We start from the raw sequence: 27889 nt of genomic DNA, 5'->3' as shown, positions 1-27889 counted from the left end.
CTGACCAAACAAGCAGTGTTCTCTCAGGCTGAAAGAATAAGCTAATCTTTAACATGTACACAAATAATTGTAGGTAAGTTGTGTACTGTCTGAATTCCCAGTTTTTTGAAGTTTGTAGTTTTTCCTGAACTTTGTGTGAAAATTAAGGGACACTGATACTATTTAAACCATTTTTATATGTATTAAGTAAGGCTCTTTTTGTTCAGCATCTTCATATTTTTCATGTATTCCATTTTTTCACTGCTATTTAACTTTGGTTCATAGGTAGAATGTCTGATCTACTCCAATCTCCTCCTTATAATATCCAAATAATCTTTAGTCACTCAGTTGAAAACAGACCCCAAATTTTGGAGAAATTGAGGGGCACCGGGGTGGCTCAGTCAGGTAAGTGTCCGAATCTGGATTTCAGCTCAGGGAATCTGGAACCATTTTCTGCTAACATATCTCACTTGTCTTGTCATTTGCCTCTTTATTATCAATCTGATTCTCTGCCTAATTAATTTCAATTATTTGAATTCTGGTTACACCTTTATTTTTATTCTCCTATAAATGAAAAGACCCATGACTTGCATCCTTCCAACAACAACTTACACTTCGACCTCTAAATAATTTTTTAAGGGGTGCCTGGGTAACAATTAAGTGTCTGACTCTTGATTTTGGCTCAGGTCACGATCTCAGAGTCGTGAGATCAAGCCCCACGTCAAGTTCTGCACTGGGTGTGAAGCCTGCTTAAGATTCTCTCTCTCTCCCTCTGCCCCTCCCTCCCTGCTCTCTCTCAGAAAAAAATTTTTTTTCAAAATACTTGCAAACTTTACATTGGGCTACAGCTACCTTTTTCTCCCACTCGCCACATACTTCCATACCACAGAATTGGTAGGTAAATAATAAGTAGCCAATAAATATTTCAGTGATTCATTCTATCCTGTTTTCAGTTGTCTTGTTAGTATATTATTGTTCTTTAGGAGTATCAATCCTTAAGTTTTAAAGTCACTACAATCAAACGATTAGAAAATCAAGTAATGATTTAATATAATAAAAAGCTTAAAATATAAATTCATAATTACTTTCCTTTTAAAAGTTATGGATTTTATAGGGAGATGAAAATCAACTGTCTTTTATCCAGTGATAGACATTTTAAAAGAATCTACAAAACACTATAAGAAAACTGATTCCGAGATTTACTTACCTGAGGGATAACAATATCTGCTAATGCCTTCGAAAGCCTATATAATTCCATTGTATTTTCTAATTTCAAGGAACCATTATGCTGGACATCATATTTTATACAGTCATATATGTCAGGGATTTTACTAATGTCATATCTTCCATTCTTTGTTTTAAAGTCTTTCTCCAACTTGGACCATCTACGTAGCATAAGCTCTAATGTTTCACTATGGTAAAGCTGAATATCTAAAACAACATAACATATTTAGCATATTAAACTTAGAATCAGATTAAGGGTATATACAAAAAGTTGATAATTAGAAACTTTTTTTAAATGTCAGAGGTAAAACTGTTAAGAAGGTAGGGAATGTTATCATAGTCATATACCATTAGCAACCATATATTGTGTAGACCTAAAGAAAAGATATAAATAATTGCTTTAGGACTTGGGTTTATAAAAGACCTTGCCGTATGTTACACGCTTCAATAATCAAAATAAAAAGAACAATTATAACAAAACTCTTTTAGGCTATTTTCAATTCTGAATTTTAAGTACTGGTCTTTTCTTACTAGATTCACAGAACTAACAGAATGGACAGTCTTTAGCAGAAAGGAAACTTAGAAATTAAACATTTTAAAGGATTTATTTTTACCAGTAAGAATCCTAGATTTCAAAGTTGCCCAAGTTATAACAAGGCTAATCTCAGAGTTAGAACCCCGATCATCTTCTTATTGCTTGTTTCTTATTATGCTGCCTATTTGCTGCTTAACTATACGGCAATGCTACAGAATTATTCAAATAATAATATTTTATTATCTTTTTCATGCTATCATAGAGAAAAGAAACCATAACCTAGCTATTATTCTTCTGCTGGATGTATGTTAACTCATAACTAGAATAGTATGAGGCTTAATTTCTTAAGATTAATACATCTTATTTTAAAATGTTTACAGTATTTGGATAATAATTTTCATTTGTTTCACATTCCAAGGAACACATAATATTTACCTGATGATTTGGGATCTTCCATTCGATGTCTGATTTGAGAAGTCAAACTCTGTATCAAGGAATAAACTTTGTCACAGGTCTTCACAGGATTTTTAATTAAATGCATTGATTTGATAAGAGAAATGCTTCCAGATGGAGTAAGCTACAAATGAGGAAAGTGTAAATATTACATCTAGTTATTTATCTAATTGTCCAAGAGAACAATATAAAAAGTTTTTCCAATAGCTGGAGAATAATTCCATATCATACATAAGATGATGCCAAAATATAGTAATAAGGTCAAGAAGGAAGTAAAAATCTCAGAATTTCATGTTTAAAAAATAGTAAAGATTAGTTATCATTAATTACTCACAGAGAAAATTTAGCAGAAGTACTCTAACTTATAGTGACAAACTGCTGACTCAGTATGGTTCTAACCATTCAACATATATTTACATGCAATAACCCTAATTGCTGAATTTCTATATTGTACACATGAAACTAATAAAACACTATTAACTATATTTGAATTAAAAAGAAAGAACATAAAAATAAAACAACACCTGAAAAATGAGGAAACTTCCTGTGTTCAAAAAGATAAAACACTAAAAATAAAAAATGCAAATGACTGAAAAATGACAAATTAAATATTAAAATAGCAAAAAGAAATTTTAGAATTGAAAAATACACTGGCTGAATTAAAAGCACATTAAGTACAGCCAAAGGTAAATTTAGTAAATTGGAAGACTGGTGAGAAAATTTTATCCATAATAAAGCATAGAGATGAAAGGATGAAAAAAATTTTTAAAAAGGATAAGAGAAATTTTTAACAAACATGTATTTAGAGACCCAGAAGAAGGTAACAAATGCTACATTAAAGACAAAAATCAAAACCATAAAGACAACTTCCTAAAACTGAAACCACAGATCCAAGAATCCTAATCTACTAGCAGGATCAGTTTAAAAAAGCAATCTCCATCTAAACATACAACAGAAAAACTGCTGAAAATCAAAAGTAAAAATGTTAAAAGTGGCCAGAAGGAGTTATAAATAAATAAATAAATAAATAAATAAATAAATAAGACTATCTTCAAAGGTATAACAATAAGATCAACAACTGACTTCTCAAGGGAAACACTGGAAGCAAGAAGAGAGTGTAACATTATCTTCAATGCAATGAAAGAAAATAAATGCTATCCTAGAACTCTATACCCAGTGAAAATATCCTATAGAGTCAAGTTGAGGGGCGCCTGGGTGGCTCAGTCGGTTAAACGTCCGACTCTTGATTTCAGCTCAGGTCATGATCTCAGGGTTGTGAGACTGAGCTCCACGTCAGGCTCTCATGCTGGGGGTGGAGCCTGCTTAAGATTCTCCCTCTTCTTCTGCCCCCTCCCCCCACCCTCCCTTCCTTTAAAAACAAAAAAAAAAGTAAAGTTGAAATAAAAACATCTTCAGACAGAAAAGAATTCACCATCAGTAAACTAACAGAATTAATATAGTTGTTCAGACAGAAGGAAAATGCTCTTAAATGGAAACTATGGACTTCAGAAAGAATAAAAAGTAATTTAAAGGGCAAATGAGGGGGCGTGTGGGTGGCTCAGTTAAATGCCCGACTTGATTTCAGCTCGATTCTTGATCCCAGGGTCTTGAGTTCAAGCCCCTCAGTGGGCTCCAAGCTGGGCATGGAGCTTACTAAAACAAAATATAACAAAACAAAAAAACAAAGAAGGGCAAATTAATGGATAAATCTAAATAAAAACTCCCTGCCTAAGGAATAATAAAAATGACATTGTACAGTTTAAAAGATACAAAATTAAAATAAACAATATTAAGAGCATAAAAGTTGCAGGCTATGCAAATGTTACAAGGATCTTAAGGCTTGCTGCTAAATGTATGGTCCCAGAACTAGCAGGCATTGGCATGAACTGGAAGCTTACTGAAAGCAGAATCCTAGTCCCCACCCCAGATATGATAAGTCAGAATCTGCATTCTTAACAAGACTCCCAGTGATTCTTATGCAAGTTAACATTTGAATAGTATTTTTCTAGAGTACTTGCATTGTCCAGGAAGAGTAAGAGCACTATGTATATAAACATTCGACTTTAAGAAGTTATAGAAGCCTACTATTATCTCTGGGGTAATGACAAAACAAACAATAAAATCAAATATAATTTTTAAGCTAACAGAGAAATAAGTAAGTAAAAAGTACTAATTTCAACAACAGAAGAGAGAAAAATTAAAAAGGCAGTATAAATATAAAGCCCTTGAAAATATAGTGGATTCATATATAAATTTGTCAATAATTTATATTGTAAATAAAACTGCCCTAAAGATTTTCATAATACATTTAAAAAAACCCAGTTATATGCAGATTGTAATAGATACACTTAAAAATGTAATTTCAAAAAGTCTGAAACTAAAAAGGTAAAAAAGATGTACAATGCAAAACCAAGTAAGAGGGGGAAAAACTGTTGTTGCTATATTAACCTCAAACTTTCAGGCAAAAAGTACTGATGGAAATATATCGTTTCTAAATTTGATCTATCTAATAACATGGCATCAAATATGTAAAGCAAAGATTAAGAGAACTACAAAGAAAATCCACAATTAGAGTGGGAAATTTTCACACAAAACAGTGAAGAAACAAAAAAATTCAGGATTTTTTTTTTTACTAAGATGGTATAAAGTTAGAAATAAAGTTTAACTCAAAATGCCACAGGTTTTGAAATTCTAAAAAAAACCCTCTGACTAATCTATGATCAAAGAAGAAATCACAAAGGAAATCAGAAAATATCCCAAACTGCACAAACCTCAAAATTTATGCATGCAGTTGTAAAGGGAAATTTATAGACTAAAGTCTGTATTTTAGAAAAGATTGAATATTCATGAGTTAATAAGCACACAGCTAGTGACACGAGTTTACAGAAGTAGAAGAAATACAAAATTAAACAAATATTAATCAAATGGAAAACAAGTGCATAATAAAGAGGACCAACAAATTAAAGATATTTCTTTGAAAGGACTAATAAAATGCATCAACCAGTTAAAATGATCAAGAGAAAAAAAGACAGTACAATGTTATGAAACAAAAAGGGACATCTCTACAGATCCTGCAGACATTACAAAGAATTTAAAGAGGATATGATAAACTTCTACAAGAATGTAATTTAATACTGACACAAAACGTAATAACTGAAAATTACTAATTACTCTGGAATCCATGATTACAATGATGACATGATTTCCCACAAAGAAAATCCCCATAGGATTTACTAGTAAATTTTATAAAACATTTAAAGATATGTACACAAACTCCTTCCCCAAAATAGGACTCCCTAATTTTATGACTAGCATAATTCTGATATTGAAAGCAGAGCAAGACATAAGAATAAAAATGTGAAGGTCAATCTGACTCATGAACACAGATGTAAAACTACTAACCAAAAAATAGTAAACCCAAACCAGTGAGATACATTAACAACAAAAATAACAAAATATATATACATACATATAAAAGTTGAGTTTATTCTAGGAACCAAGATAGCTTTATATCCCCCCAAAAAATCATACGATACAAGAGATAAAAAGGAAATAATGATAAAATTCACTGATTTTCCATTTAGCAAAACAGGAACAAAATGGAATTTCCTTATTTTGAAAAAGGATAGCTATTAAAAAAAGTACAGAAAACATTTAGTGGATAAATGTTGAAAGCTTTCTTTGAGAACATGCACAAGAAAAGATATGCCACTTCTATTTAACACTGTTTTCAAGCTGCTAGTTACTGACGACAAGAAAAAAATAATAAAACAAACAAGATCCAAAAGGAAGGAGAAAAACCTGGATGCATTCAAAGGATAAATAAAAATCTACAGATAAATTATTAAACTAATAAATGAGCTCAATAAGGTTGATGCATATAAAGTCAATATTAAAAAGCTATTTCTGCATAGCAACAGAAAATAACATTTTTAGAGGTACTACTTACAACAAAATTAAAAATATATTAAAAGATATAGATTTTCAGAAACTACAGATTCGATCCATGTAAATCAATATTGCAACAGGATTTTTGACAGCTTATTTTAAAATTTATATGGAAATGCAAGAAAAGCTAAGAAAAACTTGAAGGAAGCATGTAGGACTTGGGTGATCTTGTATTCAGTGGCACAGGATCTAGAAAAGAATATAGTATAGGGCGCCTGGGTGGCTCAGTTGGTTAAGCGACTGCTTTCGGCTCAGGTCATGATCCTGGAGTCCCGGGATCGAGTCCCACATGGGGCTCCCTGCTCAGCAGGGAGTCTGCTTCTCCCTTTGACCCTCCCCCCTCTCATGTGCTCTCTCTCTCTCTCTCTCATTCTCGCTCTCTCAAATAAATAAATAAAATCTTTTAAAATAAAAAAAAAGAATATAGTATAGAAATAGACCACATGTATATATATATTATAAAGATGGTGCCACAAAGTAGAGGAAAAAGGACAGTCTTTCAGTATATGGTGCTGAAGATCATACATAAGAATATTTTATGACCTCTAATTAGAGCGGAATGGTAGATACAGGCAGCCAGTTATTGAATGAGCAAGTCATGGGGATAAACGGTACAGCACAGGGAATATAGTCCATGGTATTTTAATAGCATTGTATGGTGACAGATGGCGGCTACACTTGTGGTGAGCATGGCACAGGATATAGTCTTGTCTGTCTAATCACTGTGTTGTCTACTTGATACTAATAAAACAATGTGTGTCAATTATGTCTCAATAATTAAAAAAAAAGATACTAGACTATATCAAAAAAAAATGCACTGACCATAAAGGAAAAAATTAAACTTGGAATTCATGAAAAATAAGAACCTCTGCTTATTGAAAGACATCATGAAGGCTCAGAGTAGGGGGCAGGATTTAGACCACATATAAAAAAGAGCTCGTATCCAAAATAATTTAAGAACTTCTACCACTCACTAAGAAAAATACAGACAAGCAGTAGAAAAAAGGACAAGAGACTTGAAGAGAAGGCCTCATGAAAGGATATCTAAACGGTCAGAAAATATTAAAACCACAATGAGCTACTATTACACATCCACCTTCAGAATAGCCAAAACCGAATAGTCTGAGAATACCAAGAATACCAAGAATAGAGACTACGTAGAATAATTAATGATTCTCCTGGATTTCTGGTAGAAGTGTAAATTGGTTCAATGAATTTGGAAAAACAGTTTGACATTACCTACTCATATTGAAACATAAGCATACTGTGGGTCACAACAATTCCAACCATAGAATATACCAAGAGGATGTATGCTCACATGCACGAGGAGATATACAAGGACAGTCATAGCACTGCTAATCGTAAGGGCACAAAACCGTGACGATGATACAAGTATATATATAAATTATAGCATATTCATAAAATACAACGTGGGTCATCAAACGATGGCCTACAGGCCAAATGTGGCCTGCGGCATAGCCCATGAGCAAAGAATGGTTTTTACTTTTTTAAAAGGTGGGTTAAAAAACAAAAGAATGTGCAACAAGAGCCCAAATGTGACCCACAAAGCCTAAAATTTACTATCTGGCCTTTTACAGAAAAAGTTTGCCAATCCCTAAAACGAAATACTACATAGAAGTGATTACTGATTAACTATGGAAATTCCCAAAAATACGGATGAACATCACAAACATGATATTGAGCAAAAGAAGCCAAACATAAAAGAAAACCGACTCTATCGTATGAAAGTTTAGAAAAAAGCCAAAACTGAGACCGCAGCAGTTAGGGATGCATACTTAGCCAAATAAGTTTCTTGATATGAGAAGACTATAAAAAGAGCAATATTAAGTCAGGATAGTAATTAATTCTAGGAGATTGGGAAGGAGTTGCCATTGAGAAGGGGCACACAGGGGCCAGAGGTGTCCCAGTGGTCTATTTCTGTATCTTGATGGTGGCTATAGGAGTATTTGCTTTATAATACAATAGGCTCTAAGTTTATGTTTTACATACATTTCTGTATGTGCATGATATTTCACAATGTAAAAGAGTTTGCTAAGACCCACCTTTTCATAGTCTTCAGCAGTAAAATCTCTATCCTTCTGAAGTATTTCATGAAGTCTTGCTTTCACACGTTGCTGACAACTGCTCAAGGAGTCACTGTCACTATCCAAAAGACCATTCATATTTGCACTTTTTACCATCTGAACAAGAATGGGTGTAAGCTCTCCTTCTAGAGCTAAGAGCCCCTAAACATATTGGATAAAGCCAATACAGATTTTAAAATTAGTATGCAAATTAATAGAAAGCATTTTAATACTTACTTTGTTACACGCCGAATCCCGCAAGGTATAAGCTAACTATTTGCAATAAACTTGGTTAATAATACAGCCCATCACCATTTCAGGGCTCAAGTTTGAAATTTCAAATTTGGGATTTTTAAATATCATCTTAGCAAAAAGTCTTCGATGACATTCCTAGCAATTCTAAGAAACGTTTACTTATACCTTTGCAAAAGCAGCTGCAGTCATCTGGACTCGTCCCTCATCAGAGGCATATATTTTGAGGTCATGTCGGTAGGTACTATGTAATCTCAGTAAACCACAGCCAGGAAATCCTGCATAATCTCCTGAAAACAAATACTCAAATCACTTAAGCTATATTTTTGTCTCACTATATTTCTATAAACTATTTAGTAACATTGCAAAATAAATGAAGATTTGAAAACATAATGCACAGATTTAACCAAATTAAAGAAGCGCCAAGATTTACCTTGACCTCCAGGATACATACACCTGAAAGCTCTTCCAAGTTCTTCAGCCTGGACCCTGCCTGCAGGAGTTAGTTCTCCTCCCCATTTTAGAACCAAAAGTAAGGATGGTTCTTCTCTTCGGCTATCTAAGACACATGTGAATGGAGAGAGGCAAATGTCAAGTTTGGGTTTTTTATTATTTATTTTTTTTTTTTAAAGATTTTATTTATTTATTTGACAGAGAGAGAGGGACATAGCGAGAGAGGGAACACAAGCAGGCGGAGCGGGAGAGGGAGAAGCAGGCTTCCCGCGGAGCAGGGTGCCTGATGTGGGGCTCGATCCCAGGACCCTGGGATCATGACCTGAGCCAAAGGCAGACGCTCAACGATTGAGCCACCCAGGTGCCCCAAGTTTGTTTCTTTTAAAGAGACATATTTCAAGATTAATTTTTTCTTTGTTCTATCTTCTGCAGTGGAATATAGCTTTTATGTAAATTATTCTGTTCCTTTGAACATACCTATCTTTGTAGGCTTTTGCTTCTGTCAGGAACACCCTTTGCTCCTTCTGTTAAAATGTGACTAAAATTTTAAAATCTCTTCCATACGTTATGAAGAAGGCTCTTTCTCAGTTTTCTGAAAGAAGTATTGTTTCTACCTTCCCTGCTCTCATGGTGACATGACACCAATAGTATTTGCCCAATATTTTAATTTAGTTGTGCTAGCAATGTTAGATTAAGAGCTCCTTGACCAAAGGATCAAGATCTTGTCTTTATATCAAAAGTCTCAAATAAAAGGTAATGTTAGCTGAAGTGAAGATGTATACATTATGATGAGGAATCAATGATTTGCATAATTTTTAGGAAGACGTGAGATGAAAAAGCCTAAAATTTATTATAATTTAAATTTATGAATGATATATATAATAAAATGTAGCCAAGAGCAGCTTTTTAAATTTGGAATTGTGCAATCTCTTTATGTTCCCGACCAAAGATTTTCTCAGATATTAGGGGAAGTTCCACAAGCAAATGAGTTTCTATACTTAATTTATCTGCCCTTTATCATGTCCTAAGATCTGTACTGGGCCACAGAAACAAAGGTAATTTAAAAATAAGCAATAGGGGGTGCCTGGGTGGCTCAATCTGTTTGGCATCTGCCTTCAGCTCAGGTCATGACCGCAGGGTCCTGGGATCGAGCCCCCTTGTTGTGCTCCCTGCTGAGCAGGGAGCCTATTTCTCCCTCTCCCTCTGCCCCTCCCCCTGCTTTTGCACTCTCTCTCTAGCTATGTCTCCCCTCTCTCTCAAATAAATGAATAAAATCTTTAAAAAAATAAAATTAAAATAAATTTAAAAAAATAAAAATAAGCAATAGAAGTGCTAAAAAACTTAATGATGATTCATTAAAAGTGATAGAAATCAACCTTTTTCCTGGGACTAGACAGTAGTTGTATGTGCTTTACTATGCAGGCCAATATTAATTTATGGAAGGACAATTAATTAACAGGCTTTTTCAATCAATTCAATTATTTATTGAATGTTTTTCATCACGAACATTAAAATATAAGAAATTAATCTATATTGCTATTAATCACAAGTATGACAAAATAGCAACATGTCAAATTTTAAAATACATTTATAAAGATCAACATAATCAAACTTGTGCTTGCATTTAAGATAATCATTACTTCAATTTATGCCACTATAAATAATGATATTGTGAGTATCCCCAGAGATCAATCTTTCCCTGAATATATGACCACTTCCTTGGGATAGATTCTTCTAAGTAGAATTAGGATTGAAGCATATGAACATTTTCTGAAGTTTCTAATATAATTGTTAAATGACTTTTCAAAGTTATGTCAATTTATACTCCTCCCAATAGACTGAAATCTGCTCATACTGCATTCTCATCAACATTCCTTACCATCGATCTGACAAAAGAATAAAACAAGAAAATACTTTGCTAGTGTGATAGGCAAAAGTAGTTACTATTATTATCATTATTTTATTGGGCATCTACATTTCTCTATGAAATGGCTTCTCCAACCCCTGCCCATTTTTCTTTTAAAAGGTAAATGAATTGGGCACCTGGGTGGCTCAGATGGTTAAGCGACTGCCTTCGGCTCAGGTCATGATCCTGGAGTCCTGGGATCCAGGCCCGCATCGGGCTCCCTGCTCAGCAGGGAGTCTGCTTCTCCCTCTGACCCTCCCCCCTCTCATGCTTTCTGTCTCTCATTCTCTCTCTCTCTAATAAATAAATAAATAAATAAATAAATAAATAAAAATAAAATGTAAATGAATTTATGGAGTTTTATGCTGACTACTTTTAGGAGACGGACCTGACCTTCTTTAAATGCTTATTCTGATTTTTTCAGTGGAGGAAAAGCTGTATTAGAAACATGTTTATTATGTATTTTTTCAGTCTTTTTGTACTTTTTGAGCTTTCTTCCTGTATACTCTGCCCTCTTTCACCAAAAGAGGAAGAAAGGGGTCCATTAAGTAACATGTAGTTATAAATAAACTTTCTGAAACAATCCCAGAGTAAAAGGGAAGTCCTAAGCAGTTTCCAAAACAATAAAATTTATCCTTTACTCAAAGGATCAAGAATAAAATCTATCCTTTATTTAAAGGATTGAAGAGAAAGTTAACAAAACTCTACTTTATTTTTCCTTTATTCAGCATGTCAGTCCCTAAATTATTACACAGAAGAGGGTCCAAAGGTAGTAAGATCAGTAGTTAAGTCCCTACACATAAATTAAAACACAAGAGGTATTAATAGTGATATACCTTCTTCTTCACTAGATGTTTTAGGACAACCATGAGGGAGGTAAGTTAATTGGACTTTACGATTTATTCCAGAAAAATGGCCATACCTGAAAAACAAAATGACAAGCAGAACAATTTTTAGTAAGTATTCAATGCAACCTCCTACAGAAAAACTAAAATCCATCTAGAAAACCTAAATCTACATATTAACGTGCCCTTCTATTTTTAATTAATTGATGAATTCTCTAACATACCCTAGCAGAAAATCTCTGTACCATCGGTACTCATTCTAATCACATCAAAAATGAAGATACAAAAAAATTCCTCTATAAAACTTAGACAATTTTGAAGAGATGACAAAGTATAGAAATATAAAAAAATAAATGTATGGGTATCTAAAAAATTAAAGGAAATAAGATTCTAAGGTGTTATATAAAGCTTATAAGTGGAATACCAGTGTTATCAATTTCACTTGATTAAAACATAGCTCAAAATTGTTTTTTAACTAAAGAGTATTTAATCAGTGGTCCTGTTAGCAATTTGGCTTTCATCCTAAATAGTATTTCATAAAATATCCAAATTCTTCTCATCCCAAAATGAAAAGTAAAACTAAAACAATAATCTTCAAAACAACCATCTATTTTCTCACTGTACCAATAAAAATCTCACTAGACTTCCACTAATTTCTCTTCAGTTTCAGCAATAAAGTGCAAAAAGATCAAACTGGGAAGGAAATTTAACAAACTCTTTTAAAAAAAGAACACTGCAAAAATCAAAGTTAGGAGTTTCAGAAAGATTCTCACATTTCCAATACAGTCTTAAGTTGTTCAAGTTTTGACTTGTTTTCTTCAATTTCAGAATCATTATTTTGCCCCAGCTCCATAAGAAGTTGTCGGGCAATGTCCAGCACTTCCTATAAAATAATAAAGAAGTGAATTTTTATGTAACTTTGTCATTAGCAATTTAAAACCAACAAGAAATAAAATGCACTTGCCTGTAACTGTTTTGGTTTTTTGAGTTTTAATTTCCCAGATTTGTATCCATCACACTTTTCAAAAAGATCAAAAAATCTTATAAAAAAAGACAGCACAATTAGTCCTTTGAAATAATTAGTATTAACACTATACACTTACATAAATCACTTATAAATGAAGATATGGGACTCAGGTCTATGGATTTCAAATACTGTGTGTCCTCTTTCACTATAGAAGGTTGCTGCTCCACTGAGTGATAAAACTTACTATTCTCCTGAGCACATCAAACTAACAATCACTAGATCATTTTTAAAAGTTTTTCTCATGATGGAAACTGAGTATATGATTGTAATACTAAATATCATATTCTCTGAAGTCACTGCATACATATACATATTAAAAAATGTTTCAACACATATTGATTGGCTCAGGTTTTAAATTTTATTGTTTCCAAATCAAATACTGAAGAGAAAAAAGATAAACTTCCATTCTACTAATTTCTTCTAGAAGGTTGAGAGGTTAAAGACTCATAGAAAGCAATGAAGAGAATAACAAACCAAGATTAAACACAACATCTAAGGATGTTTACGCCTTTACAACAGTAAATGAAGCCAGATCAGATGGACGATAATTGATGGATATTACCATAATAATTTTCAAATGCTGATACATACAATTATTTTACATGGATTTTGTTTGCATCCAGTGGTTTAAATTAATGGCCAAGAAATGGGAAAACAGTTTTACTATATGATGTATTAATCAAATCAGCTAATCCCCTATCAGAAATCTTAAATTATCTCCTGATTAAATAATTATTCCTCCTAAAACATACTTTTGATGCCTCACTTCCATTTTCATTTTTTGTTTTGGTGTTCGATCCCCATGACGTATCACAGCTATGACACATCTAAGTTCCATCCTAAAATAAAAAAAAATGTTCTCAATTTTCTAACAAAGATTTCTGTTATATAATTCAGACTAATACAACATCTCATTATTTGTTTAGAGTCACCTTCTACCATTTCGAGATCTTTCCCATGAAGAACAGTACTTGTAACAACCAGTTGATTTTATCAAATTCAATCTTAAGATTTTAAGAAGCTGGAGGGGAAGTAATATTAAGCTATATATCAGCTTTCACTGGGATAAAAGTAAACAATGGCAATCCTGGAACTTCATTAAATACTTGCCCTGTAGCATAGATCATTACAGACTGAGATTTCCTTAAATCAAAGCAAAATAAAGCTTTACTTTATAGCTGTTGTATTTATTTTGACCTTGTAAGAACAGAACAAGTATTTCAAACTCAAATTACTAGAAGATAATAATGTCTTAGAAAGAAGGCTAGGGTATACTTTAGTGTATGCCAAACTGTAAGCCACAGAATACAACCCTGCAGATTTACCTTAAAAAATTTTATGTTAAATAGTTTAGAATACTGGTTTAAAAACATAATTAATTTCTATTGTCCTCCCACCCCAACCAGGACTTCTCAGAATTTTTAACAGGCTAATCTAAACGTCTAAGCTATGAATATGAAGCATTTGGTCAACTCACTTGAGTAGCAGGTGAGTTTCAAGCAGTAATTTTCACTAGTAGAATGTTATTAGACACTTTGCCAATATTGGTCTAATTAATTTACCTCAAGACACACCTGTATATTTTTTCTTTACACACTCAGAATACAGAAGTTGTATGACCACTGATTATGAACCTTTAAGTGACATACCTGTTGGCACCTCCTTTATTTTTATGACTTAATTCAATAGTTCTATAACTAAGCATTTTCCAGGATTGTTTTTCCAGAATTTTTTTTTAACAATATAAAAGATTTTTAGTCTAGGTGGACCCCGCAAAAGCATATAATCTATTTCTCCATTTGCCAAGTGAACCATATGAAAACATACACAGTAAAGTGTCCAATAATCATTCAGAAATTTAATCTCTATTGTAATAGCAGAGATGTACAAAACCCAAGGAATTTCTAAAGGAAAATATTCAAACTTACATAGTTCCAGATGTAGTTGGTACAATTGGGATATCTTCAGCTTCTAAGGGTATTGACCAGGGGATATGAAATTGTGGAGCAAGTTCTCGCATTACAATATTGCTTTGATACAAAAAGAAAAAACTAGAAATTAGTTCATTTTAAGACAAAACTCAGTACTCAATGACTAACAATATAGAATCATAAAAGGTCAAACTAGTGATTCTGTGATTATAGCACATAAAAAGTAACTCAAAGAATCAATCCTGATTAAAAAAAATTATATAAGCAGTTCTAAACTGGTACATTAGAACACACTGAAGAGATGCCATAAATTTGGAATTATTTATTATTTAAAGTATAAATCACAATGGAGTCAAATAAATCACTATAATTGCATTAAATCTACTCACAGATACATTCTGAAAACCAAGATTGTCTCTTCTTTAGGGCCACAGGTCTTTAGATTTTATTTATTTATTTATTTAGAAAGAGTGTGTGCAAGAAGGGGGTAGGGGCAGAGAGAGAAGGACAGAATCTCCAACGGACTCCCCACTGAGCATGGAGCTCTACATGGAGCTCGATCCCAGGACCCTGAAACTGTGACCTGAGCCAAAACCAAGAGTCAGACACTCAACTGACTGAGCCACACAGGTGCCCCAGGGATCATTTCTTACCTGTTTGTTGATCACTTTTGAAGTTACTCTAAATACCATGGCTCTTTTTAAACAAATTTCCATTATATTTTACTAATAGGGTTAACAATGGAAACATGTTAAGTAATTATAAAACATTTTTTGTTTTGTTTAAACTTAGCATTTATTCATGCTAAAATTTAGTAAGCTCTCCCAAATTTCACCTTAAGTGAAGTTTACCAATCTTTATAAAATATACTATAAAAGCTGACTCTGATTATGACAATACATTTTAAAGTGTTTCTATGGCTTTGTCATATATATTTTGAAATGGTTTAAAATTATTTGTCTTGTGAATCTTCTAAGTCAAGGTATAAGAAAATAGGTCAAAGAAAATAAAAATGGCATTTCTACATGCAGTAATTTCTTTTGGGTTCACTTGATAATCTCATGTGATTATCTTTAAGTGACATATAATTATAGAAAGCAGTATCATTCAAAAAAACCCTGAATTCCAAATACTTCTATTCTACTCTGGTTATTTATTTCATCAGTGTTCATTTTTATATCCCCTTAAAGTAAGAGAAAAACTTTTTCAACTGTAATCATGTATCAAAAACTTACAGAACAAAGTAACCTAATAAATTAGCTGGAATAATAAGTGTATAGCACTTCTAAATCTTTAAGTTAAAATATCTTTAAGCCATCATCTATACTGGCCATAGATTACTCTGACTTTGATAACCCAAAGTATAACTCAGGATTTGGCATAGTTCTTTGGGGATGTCATTTTATGAACATTGATTTTTATTCTAGAGCGCTTCCAGGACCCTGATCATTTGATGTTTACAATAATTTGGTTTCTGAATAGCTAGTCTGCATTAGCTGTAACAAAGGTAAAGAGGAGAAATATAAAGAAAAAATTCTTACCCAAGTATTTTTGCACAATCATCATAATACTTCATGGAATTTTTCACAAAACTGAAGCCATTGACATCACAGACATAGGACTGTCCATTGGCTCGTAACAAATCAAAACCACAAACTGTTTGCTATTTAAAATAAATTATAAACTTTAAAGTAGGATTCACAGTTTTTCAGTCTTTAACGTATCAAATTTTATAAATGCCTAAAAATTCACTACTGCTTATTAGTTTATTTCATAGTAAGTAATAAATGAAATTATTCATCTGTAACCTGAGTACTCAAAACATGTAAAACATACCATATGATCATTTGAGTTCCCCCATGAAATATAGAACAAAAATGCTTAAGAGATAAGAGAGGCCAAAAAATAACAAACTATTTATTACAAGACATTCTTCAAGTAACATTTAATTAAAAAGAAGAGTAAAAACTTTTAAAGGTTTTGTTAAATTTTGTGATAGTAGAAATTATATCACTTTAATCCAAAAAAGCATAAAGGAAAAAGTTTTGAAGATATGTCCCAGAAGAAATGTCCAATTATGCCTATGAATCTTTTTTTTTAAGAGATTTTATTTTTAAGCAATCTATCCACCCAATGTGGGGTTCAAACGCACAACCCCGAAATCAAGAGTCGCTGGCTCTACCAACTGAGCCAGCCAGATGCTCCTCCCTCTGAATCTTTTACACCCTGACAACTATATCCTCGTGAGCACCTGAAATAAATTTAGTTTATTTGGGAGAAGAAAACAGTTGCAAGGTAGGAATTTCCTACTCAGGCTCCTAAAATTTTCTATTTTCTGCACCTTATATTCAAATCATCACATATTAGTATAATGTGATTTTAAGTCATGTCTTTTGGAATCCTGTTATTACATAATTAAAATAATTTATATAAAGCTATTAAAATGTATTTATAGACTAACATTCCTTCCACAAAAGTGACTTCAAATTATGAAGATATAAAGTATTTATTATTTAATAACCAGTAACACACTAGTTTTATATTATGTACCCAAGACAAGACTTTATAAAAGGTAAAGTTTATCCTCTAATAGATCAAGTTGTACTACTTTGGTTTAAATCTTTAACATACATTATTGGAAGCCTAATGATTTCACTGAGGAAATTAGTCAAATGTTAGAAGTAAAAAATTTTCTTTTACTCAAGAAAGAAAATTAGAATTTCTTTTACAGGGGTCTATATGGCCTGTAAAACATCTTACCTTAAAAGCAAGGCAGACTTTCCAGGCAATTAATTTCTCCCGTGCATTAAGAATAACAGGGTATCTAACTTCTTTTCCCTCACTGTCTCGTTCCACCTTGCCATCAAGCGCTGGAGATTTTCGAGCTTCAGCATGCGCGTAATCTGGACCCACTGTATAAACCTTTAATAAATGTTAAAAATTTATATATTATTTAAAATGTATTAAATGAAAAAAAGCAGACAACAAATCAGAAGAAAAAATAATCAATAAAAAATACTTCAGTCTCCAGACTGTTCTTTTCACACTTCTTTCTATTTCACATGCCAAAATTTTCAATACACTGGAAAAGATTATAAATAATTAATTACATGGCAAAACTGCTAACATGAAATTCTGTTCTCTACAGAGAATGATTATACTGAGCATTACGAGGGAACACAAGGTTGTATAGGATGTGATCTTTCCCAATTTTTTTTAGCTTAACCAAAGGAGAGGTACATTACAGAAGGAAGTAATGGCCAAAAGAAAGATTAAAAAACTGGGGGTGGTGGTGAGGGACAGCATACGCTGAAAGGCAGACAAGAAAGGGAACAGCACCCTAAGTAAAGGTAATCAACACAGAGGCCAGAGGCATTAAAGAGCATGATGTATTCAGGTAAGAGTAAGTTATTTGGTGCCTTTTATTCTGTAAGAAATAAGGTTCATAGGACAGACTGGGCAATATTCTGTATGCCATCCTTATGAACCTGATTATTACCCTATGGTCAACAAAATCCACAAGAGAATTTTAAAGGAGAGATTCATGGTCAGGTTTACACCTTAGAAAAAAAGACACTCTCGTTAGAGACTGGATGAAGGTAAAGCAATTAAGACCTTATCTGTCACCAAATCAAACATATTGTTTGATTGTATTATACTACAATTGTTGCAGATATCAGAACATCATTTACACTAATCAGCACTTAGAAACTAGTGGCTATTGGACCCTTACCCACTATATTTTATTATTTAATGTCCTTTTAAAGAAGAACACATATTATTGTATCACAAAGTTGGTTTTTAAATATTTTTGTAACTACATTTCAATAAAATTTGTCTCCTTGGCAATCCTGTTTTAAGCATCAAAGAACATTATTCTAAAACAAGGGTCCATAGGCTTCAGATTGCCAAAGGCATTCATAATACAAAACAGATAAAGAATCCCTGGTCATAAAAAGAAAGAGATCCAGAATAGAGTCTATTCTGAGAGTACTCTCTTTTTCTGATATCGTTGGTAAACTAAATACAAAATTAAAATATACTGTAATCAGTCCTACCTTTACATCAGTACCATCTGTGGGCATAAACTCTTCATATATATATGAGCCTGTTTTTCGTACATTGCTTTCTGGGGAATAAACACTACTCCTACTGCCAATCTGAAAACGAAAGATGTCCACAAATATAAAAACTAAATTATTCATCTCATTTTTATAATATGACCTTTTTACCATCTATTTCCATCTTAGATATTTCCAAAAACTGTTATTGGTGCACAGATATTTAACAACACTTACTATAGAGTTGACACTGTATTATTTTCTGCTGTAATATAACTTACATGTAAATTAAATTGCATAAGAATACAACGAACAGTAAGAATAATGTTCCTAAGATTCAACCATGTTCTTGCATGTAACCCTCTTTTGTTCACTTCTTCCACCACAGAATTTTCCACTGTATAAGTACACCATAATTCATTCATTCTATTAATGAATATTTAGGTTGTTTTCTAAGCGTTAGCCAGTAAAACAGTGTTGCTTTCAACATTCTTTTAAGTGTTCCATGTGCAAGAGCATTTCTAAGGTACAAACTACAAGTAGAATTACTAGGTGATAGAATTACTAGGTGCTCATATTCAACTTACAAAGATAATGCCAAAATATTTTATGAACTGTTTTAACAATTTAGAGTCTTCTAGCAACGTATGTGAGTTCCCAATGCTCTACATTCTGGTCTATAATTAGTATCGTTAAACTTAATGTTTGCCACTCTAATGGATATAAAATAGTATCTCACTGTGTTCTTACTTGCATTTCCATGATTGCTTGTAAGTGTACATGCATTTTTAATCTTAATATATTGTTAAATTATGTTGCTAAGAGATAAAAGGCTATATTAATTTACATTTCTGCCAACAACATTTGGGCTTGTGCTTGTTTTCCAACTATCTCAATCTTTTTGATCTTTTGCCAATCCAAAAAGTAATTCGGTGTCATTACCTTTTAGACTTCATTTGCATTTATTTTATTATGGGTACAGTTTTGAGCATACTTTCATGAACGTAAATGATATTGATATTACTTGTATCTATGAATTATCTATCTTGGGGGCCATTTTTCTTAAAGACTACTGATCTTTACCTGAATTTCTCATATGCCAGATACATAAATGGAAGATAGAAAATCAAGTAAGTTTCTTCATATTTTGTATGTAGAAATTTTGCATAAACAACATTAAATAACTAAAATAATGCCTTGCTTTTCTAACAAAGAAAGATATCAGTTTGAATTTATCCATGAATGATACATTCTTATTTAATCTTAGTTCCATTAAATACTTGATTACTTTTAGTAGAATTTGTACAAAGTATGAATAACAGCATCCCCTAGGATAACAAAGGTTTACCTTTCGAAAAAGTCTTTGACTTCCACCACCAGCAGATGTTGGATAGTAAATGTAAACATTGTGATCCTCTGCACTGACTGGCTTTTCTACAAAAGGCTTTTGAAAAACTTCACCATTTACTTCTACATGATCTTCCCCTTCAATCAGATTGCATTCTAAAAATCAAAATAACAGCAGGAAAAATTACATATTGTTTATTATCTATATATAATATTATTATTAAAGTTTTTACTAGAATAGAGTTTACAAAGAAAAGTAAACTTGGATAATGTATGATTTGATTTTAATTAAAAATTTATGCAGAAGAGGCTGGGTGTTTCAGTTGGTTAAGTGTCCGACTCTTGATTTCAGCTCAGGTTGTGATCTCATGGGTCTGGAGATGGAGCTCAGCCTCGAGCTCCACACTCAGGAGGGAAGTCTGCTTCAAGATTCTCTCCCCCTGCCCCTCCCCCCACCTCTCTCTTTAAAAAAATATTTATGCAAACAACATATACCAAGATTTATGATCTATGACATTAAAAACTACAGTTGTTCTTCAAAATCTTATGAACCTGACATTTTACCTTATCATCCCATAGAATTCAACATTAGATATGAAATGATGCCAACAAGAAAGACTGAGAAATTATTCTAGATTGTTTTCATCTTCTGAAAATTGTATGGAATCAGTTGTATCACAGATACCACAAAACATGACATTATTTAAGTTATTAAAGTAACCTATATAAAGTAAGCAAGAAATCCAATCAGGAAGTTAACTTTTTACCTCTAGACAAATGAGAGAAGTTCCCTGTTACAGATAATAAATGCTATATCTGGTTTTTAACAAAAGTTGCTTTAAGGTACAATAAAATCATCAAAATTCCCCAAAATACCCTTGTCAGAATATTAAATCTTAAAGCAGATAAACATTTCTCTTGGCCTTTTAGACTGTTACATATAACTTACATGCTACATTTTAGATAACCAGAACAATGAAGTAAAGGGTGCTTTAGGATATTAATAAGTAGTAATATTTCTAAATTCCTAGTCATCAGAAATTATGGTATCCTAGCATGAAGTTTCTAATCCCGAATTCAACAGTCATAGATAAATCACTTGTTTACCCCTAATCAATATAAATTTATTAAGCATGTAATTTAAAAATTCTTTACAATTCCCAGATATATGTCAAATGTAGAACAAAGAAAAATAAGATATAGAACTCTTAAATTATTAGTGGGCCTTTTAGCTTATAGTGCCACACTTCAACTGAACATAATGCTTACGTGGTTCATTAAAAAAAAAGTAAATAGAATAATATGAGTTCTTTGAATTCCTTCTACTTAATTATAGAAAGGAAGGGGCTCAAAAGTATGTGAGTGACAAAAGGTAGCTTGCTCAAAATCTCATATTCTGGGGCGCCTGGGGGGCTCTGTCGTTAAGTGTCTGCTTTCGGCTCAGGTCATGATCCCAGGGTCCTGGGATCGAGCCCCGCATCAGGCTCCTTGCTCAGCGGGAAGCCTGCTTCTCCCTCTCCCACTCCCCGTGCTTGTGTTCCCTCTCTCGCTGTGTCTCTGTCAAATAAATAAATAAAATCTTAAAAAAAAAAAATCTCATATTCTTACCTTTGGGATTATTTGGGTCACGGTTCAAAATTGCATAACGAGGAAGTAAAATACCTTCAGCTTGAAGAATACTATATACTTCTCTTCTGAAGAAAAAGGAAAACATTTTTTTTTATTTTATTGCTCTATTTGAAGAGTACATTATTACTATTGTATAACTAAAAAAGGCATGGATATCAAGTCTTATTTTTTAAATAAACAAATAAATCATTAAAAATATTGAAAATTTCTAAGGAAATATTCAGCCATATTAGAACAAAAATGTATGCACACAATACTTCATGTGGCATATTAAAATATTAATATTTAAAATTGAGAATATAAATATATAAAAAGAAATGGTTAAATACAAAGTTGCTATATGGCAATGACAATATTACCTCTTAAAAACTTTATACTCAAAGAATATTTAACGACATAGGAAAATGTTCATAGTATTTTAAGAGAAAAGTGACCCTAATTTAGTAAAATGTGAGTGGATGTATGCATTGCTTTCTACATGAAAAACTATGATAGACAGTAGCAGGGTTAAATACCTTTCTTTATGCTTTTATTTTCCAAATTTCTTAAAGTAAATCTGCATTTATATATATGTATATATAACATAGAAGCATGTATTAATATGTAAATCTATGGAAAATGTTTTAAAATGTTAGATATTGATAATGTTTACTATCTGGAAGAACAGAAAAAAACCAAAACCAAAAAACTATTGGGCCTTAAGTTTTATAAAGCATTTTCACACATATAATCTCATATTGTAATGCTATCATAAAAGAAAATTGAATGTTGGTGAAATTGTAAGGGTAGCCATCAGAGTGAAACGTCACTCAAACAAAATAAATAAATATATTTGTATTCTACAGTTTCCCTTAGAAATCCATGCTTTTGGCCTGTAAAATGAATGCTAAGATATATCATGAGATATTTTTCAAAATTGTTGCACTATTCAATTTAAAAAAAAAGTCTAGTTATAATGAGTATAACGCTAATTTCATCTTCAGTCACATGACAGAGAAGTTGTTCATAATTTTCAATGGTTCAGTAGGCTCTGGATATTACACAAACCTGGTTTAAGTCCTTGTTCCACTATTGACAGAACTACTGTGACTCTGGGCAAATTAATTCAGGATTGAGTTTCTTCATCTATAAAACTGGGTATAAATACCTATTTCTAAGTATTATTTAGAGGATACCACAAATTAATGTATATGAAAACACCTGATGTCAGCTTACAGTAGATACTAAATAAATGTTATTTTCCTTCCCTTAATTCAGCCATCTCCATCACTCACCTATCTTGTATGAGATACTGCATATTCAAGTCATTGATTACAAATGGATTCCTGAGTTTTGCATAGGCAACTGCTTTGTCCAGTGGAAATCCTAAGAACACATATTATTAACATATTCTGTACAATCTCAAGATAAGTTGACATCTATAACTTATATCTATTTGATTTTATGCCACTTCCCATAAAAGGTTAATTTAATTATGCATATAACTGCTTTCCATATAAAGCATGGAAAAAGACATAAAACTTGACATAACTGGTACTATTAATAAGTCTTATTTTTTCCTAGTTAATTTGATTGATAAGGCACAACAAGCCAGTGGCTATATAACCAACTGTAGAGCACTGACATGTTAGTCAATGCCTGATTATTCAAAGTCACCTGATAACAGGTTAAGATTACCTCATACACAAACAGAACCCCCTATATAAATAAGTATATCACAATCACTTGGTGATTTAAAAAAAATAAATATGACTTCTTCTCACTTTAGTCTGATATTTATACATATAAATTGCCAATAATTCAAAGAACTTGTGCATCTTTAAAAATAGCAAAAACAAAAGTTAATTCACATACAATAGATATGCTCTAAATATAAAATATATGAGTAGAATCATACTTGCTGTAACTAGGTCAATGTTAAGGTATCAGAAATTAACTCCCTAAAATTTCTAGACTTTGATAAAACTACTAATTACATGGAAAAAAATCAAATGGCAGCTATAGTAAGAGGTCTAGAAAAAATCTAAAGCATTTTAATAATTATACCGTACTCTCTGTATTGAAACTAAAAGTCTCCAATTTTATCCATCAATACCTATTATTAAGAGATGGTATGGCAGTATACCATAGAGTCTAATAAAACAGGGTTCAAAATCCTGGCTCCATCTTTCATTAGCTATGTGACGCTGGGTAAATTTATTTAACATCTCTAAGCCCCTGATTCCCAGCTGTAAATGGGTATTATACAAGTTTTACCTAGTGGACTTTTTGAGGAACTCAATAAAGGAGTGTATATAAAACACTTAACATAGTCCCTGACAGAGTAAGCTACCAATAAATATTTATTATTCCTTAAATGACAATATTTTAAAGAATATCTTGTCTAAGGAAAAGAGGAAAAATCAGTAAGCATGCATAACTTTAGAATTTAACCTTGGGCACTACAGAATACCTGTACAGACACTGTATTTTGTACCATTATCAGAACAGGTGAGGGGAAGTAAGTACTAAGGCATACTGAAGTTAACAAAACTAAACAAAAAACTATGGTCAGTTAAAAAAGACTTATTCCTAAATTCCTCTTAGTTTTTAAAATTTAATAAAAGTACTCTATAACAAGAATCACTTCCACAAATTACAAACCCTTCTCGCTTTGTAAAGACTCTGCGAAGGATTCATCACTTGTCATCAAGATAGCTCAATGTCTATGATTTAAAGCATCCTAACAGAACTCAGCATATAGGAACCTCTGTAACAGTTCTCTGGTTCTGTTGTTGTTGTTAAAGAGGAACTTTTTCCATACCAAGAGACAGCATATGGGATATAACCTTAGATAGCACCTAGTTTTTACAGGCAAAAAAAAAAGCTTTGGTAGGAAGAACCATGTGGTAGTAAGGGAAGACCACTTTACCCTGAAGGATAAGCCAATTTTAAGATTCTCTGAAGTAAAGGACTTCAATTTATAAAGAAGACCAGGGCCTTGTCTTCTCTATAGGCTACAAGAGCACAAAAAGTCTCAATCATGCTCCACCCCCTTCTTGCTGAAGAAGTTTCTTGAACACTTAACTAAAGTAAAACTTTAACACAGCTGGAGATTACATATTTTGATAACAAAGTGATTTAATATGAATACATTTATAACTGAGCATGCATCTTTTAAATTATAGTTCTTAGAAATTCACTTAATTCACAGATTCTTGGGTTACAAATGTTCAAATATTCACTAATAATTTTGACTAGTGGGTTTTACTATGAAGGCATACTTTACCATCAAGTAATATTTAAGTTTAATTAATATTTCTGTTTGATTTGTAAAAGAAACCAAGTAAAATTGAAAATTCAAACATTAAGTTCTTCAGAAATAAAATATGAATATGTATATGAAGAAAGATAGATCATTTTCTATATGGCAAAAGCATGCGGCTTAAAATATCTAATAATTCAAGAATTTATTCTAAGTAACTTAGAGTAGTACAAAAAAAGATATGCATTAAAAGAGTTCATAATAACCTTATTTCTAATAGTGAAAATTGGAGACTATCTATTAGGATAACAGTTAAATATGTTATAGGACATCCGCATGAAGACACACTATGATGACGTTAAAAATCAGGTCTTTGAAGAATGTAATGGAGGGGAAAAAAACTCTTGATATAACTAATGAAAAAATTAAATATAAAATTACATACACACAACCACAGTAAATCCGTTTAAAAAAATACATAGAGAAAAAAATGACTGAAAAGAAATATATCAAAATGCTAACATCACTGATATGTGAGATGGGTGAGTTTAATTTTATTTTTCTGTTTTATCTAATACTCTACAATTAATATATATTAGGCTTATTATTGGAGGATAAAGGGAGTTCCCACCCCATTCTTTAATACCTTTAGAATGGAAAGAAATAAGACAATCACATAAAGGCCAGTTTTCTACTGGTTCATTCAAAATAACATCTTCTTCAAATACTACTACTGTGATATATTTAAATAAGGAGATCCGTTCAAGAATTTCCTTCATTGGTTTGGATTTGGATTTCTTTGCCATGGAACATATTCCAACCACAATCTGCCTTTCTGGTGGCTAAAACAGAAAGAAAACAACAACAACAAAAAATCAGGTTGACTTAATACAAACTCCAAAGTAGAGCTATATTAAATCTTTTTCAGAAGTAAATGCAGGATGTAATCAATACAAATGATACATTACCCAAAAAAGGCATTTTTCAAAATTACATTTTTGTTATAATAAATAACAAATATTAGTTGTCTACAAAAGTTTGGAAAACTTTCAGGACATCATTACTACTTTCATTCTGATTTTAAACTTAAACAGATACTCCTTCCTTAATTGTTTCTAGTACTTATTTACCTTTGCCACAACAGAAAGGGGAAAATGAGGGTCAAAACCTATCTAAACCAAGTAAAAAGACCAATGAGAGTGAGATAAAGAATTCTCTTGCCTGAAATAAGATATTCTGACTACAAAGCGATAGTATACAGTGTTAAACTATTTTTGTAGACTGGGCCTGAACAGGAGCTGGTCACCAATGACAACGTGGAAGAAAATCTTGGAGAAAGCCAAACTGCTAACAGAGGTGTCAATGCTCTTTGAAACTCCAATCTTCATACTCAATATTCCTGTCTACTGGTGTTGTTCATCTCTGACACCCTTGCTACAGCTCAAGGGCCATGGTTCGTCCTAAAACTAAAAAAAGCAGGATATATAGAAATACTTTATAAGTAGCTCATAGGTTTACAAAATTACTCAAGATTCATTCTGAGATCTTCGCATTCAAGTAATTAAGAGTTTTATCAAATAAATAAAGCTGTGCTCAGTTGTTTTTTTTTAGTTCTCCCTCTTCTATATCTTATATATTTCACATGATATTGTAATCTGAACTCAAAAGCATTTTACTAGATTTTCTCTTATTATAAATCTAAAAATAAAATTGGGTAACATCAGATTTAAATTACCATTCTTTATGTCTAAAATTAGATTTCTTCATCACCTCTTCTAACTCATATGAAATTTAGAGCTCAAACTGGTATTGAATTTCATTGTAAATCCTAATCTCCCTGGGATCTGCTGTTTTTCCCCTTGATCATCCACTTTTATGTTCCCTTACTCAATTCTTTCCTGATCAAAAGCCTCTACATAGCTCATGATGTTCCTAATGAATACTTCCCCAGCCAACAAAAGATATTTGCAAATGATATACCCATTAAGGGGTCAATTTTTAAAATATATAAAGAACTCATACAACTCAACACCAAAAAATCAAATAATGCAATTAAAAAATGGGCAGAGGAACTTAACAGACATTTCTCCAAAGAAGACATACAGATGGGCAAAAGATTCATGAAAAGATGTTCAGTATCACTAATCATCTGGTAAATGCAAATGAAAACCACCGTGAAATATCACCTCACACCAGTGAGAATGGCTAGTATCAAAAAGACAAGAAATATCAAGTGCTATCCTTGTGTAGTACTGTTGCTGGGAATGTAAAATGGTATGGCCACTGTGAAAGATAGTATGGAGGGTCCTCAAAAAATTAAAAAATAGAAATACCATATGACCCATTAATTCTACTTCTGGGTATTTACCAAGAAAACAAAAACACTAATTCAAAAAGATATGTTGACTGCATCATTATTTACAATAGCCAAGATATGCAAGCAATCTAAGTGTCCATCAGTAAATGAATGGATAAAGGAGGTATAGTATATATATTTGTCAGCCATAAAAAAAGGATAAAATCTTGTTACTCACAACAACATGGATGGACCTACAGGGTATTATGCTAAGTGAAATAAGTCAGTCAGAAAGACAAATACCCTATGATTTCACTTAACATGGGGCATCTAAAAACCAAAACAAATAGACTCAAATACAGAAAACAGCCTGGTGGCTGCCAGAGGGAAGGGGAACGGTGGGATGGGTAAAAATGGCGAAGGGGATTAAGAGGTATACAGACTTTTAGTTGTAACATAGATAAGCCATGGGGATGAAAAGTACAGCAGAGGGAATATAGTCAATAACAGTAACTTTGTATGGTGACCAGATGGTAACTACACTTATCATGGCAAGCATTTTGTAATGTATATAATTGCTGAATCACCATGTTGTACACATGAAACGATTATGTCAATTATACTCCAGTAGAAAAAAGCACTCAACCTAACATTTCCTATTGCTTTACAATTTAA

The 27889-nt window shown here is 32.2% G+C and overlaps 1 protein-coding gene across 1 annotated transcript in view; it reads right to left on the bottom strand.

Annotated features, from left to right (window-relative positions):
- Positions 1 to 27889, bottom strand: part of PPIP5K2 (diphosphoinositol pentakisphosphate kinase 2) — a 70274-nt gene that overhangs the window by 34964 nt on the left and 7421 nt on the right. Inside the window, 17 exon segments of the mRNA XM_027605988.2 lie at positions 1187 to 1410; positions 2174 to 2315; positions 8203 to 8385; positions 8644 to 8765; positions 8909 to 9034; positions 11671 to 11756; positions 12453 to 12562; positions 12644 to 12719; positions 13459 to 13545; positions 14635 to 14736; positions 16179 to 16300; positions 17398 to 17559; positions 18696 to 18797; positions 20047 to 20201; positions 21654 to 21739; positions 22949 to 23039; positions 25565 to 25760. Of these exon segments, the coding sequence (XP_027461789.2) occupies positions 1187 to 1410; positions 2174 to 2315; positions 8203 to 8385; positions 8644 to 8765; positions 8909 to 9034; positions 11671 to 11756; positions 12453 to 12562; positions 12644 to 12719; positions 13459 to 13545; positions 14635 to 14736; positions 16179 to 16300; positions 17398 to 17559; positions 18696 to 18797; positions 20047 to 20201; positions 21654 to 21739; positions 22949 to 23039; positions 25565 to 25760 (2172 nt within the window).

The sequence above is a fragment of the Zalophus californianus genome, chromosome 5, assembly GCF_009762305.2.
Source record: "Zalophus californianus isolate mZalCal1 chromosome 5, mZalCal1.pri.v2, whole genome shotgun sequence".
Taxonomy (NCBI): Eukaryota; Metazoa; Chordata; class Mammalia; order Carnivora; family Otariidae; genus Zalophus; species Zalophus californianus.
Note: the sequence above shows the minus strand (reverse complement) of the source record. Positions and strands in the feature narration are given on the sequence as shown.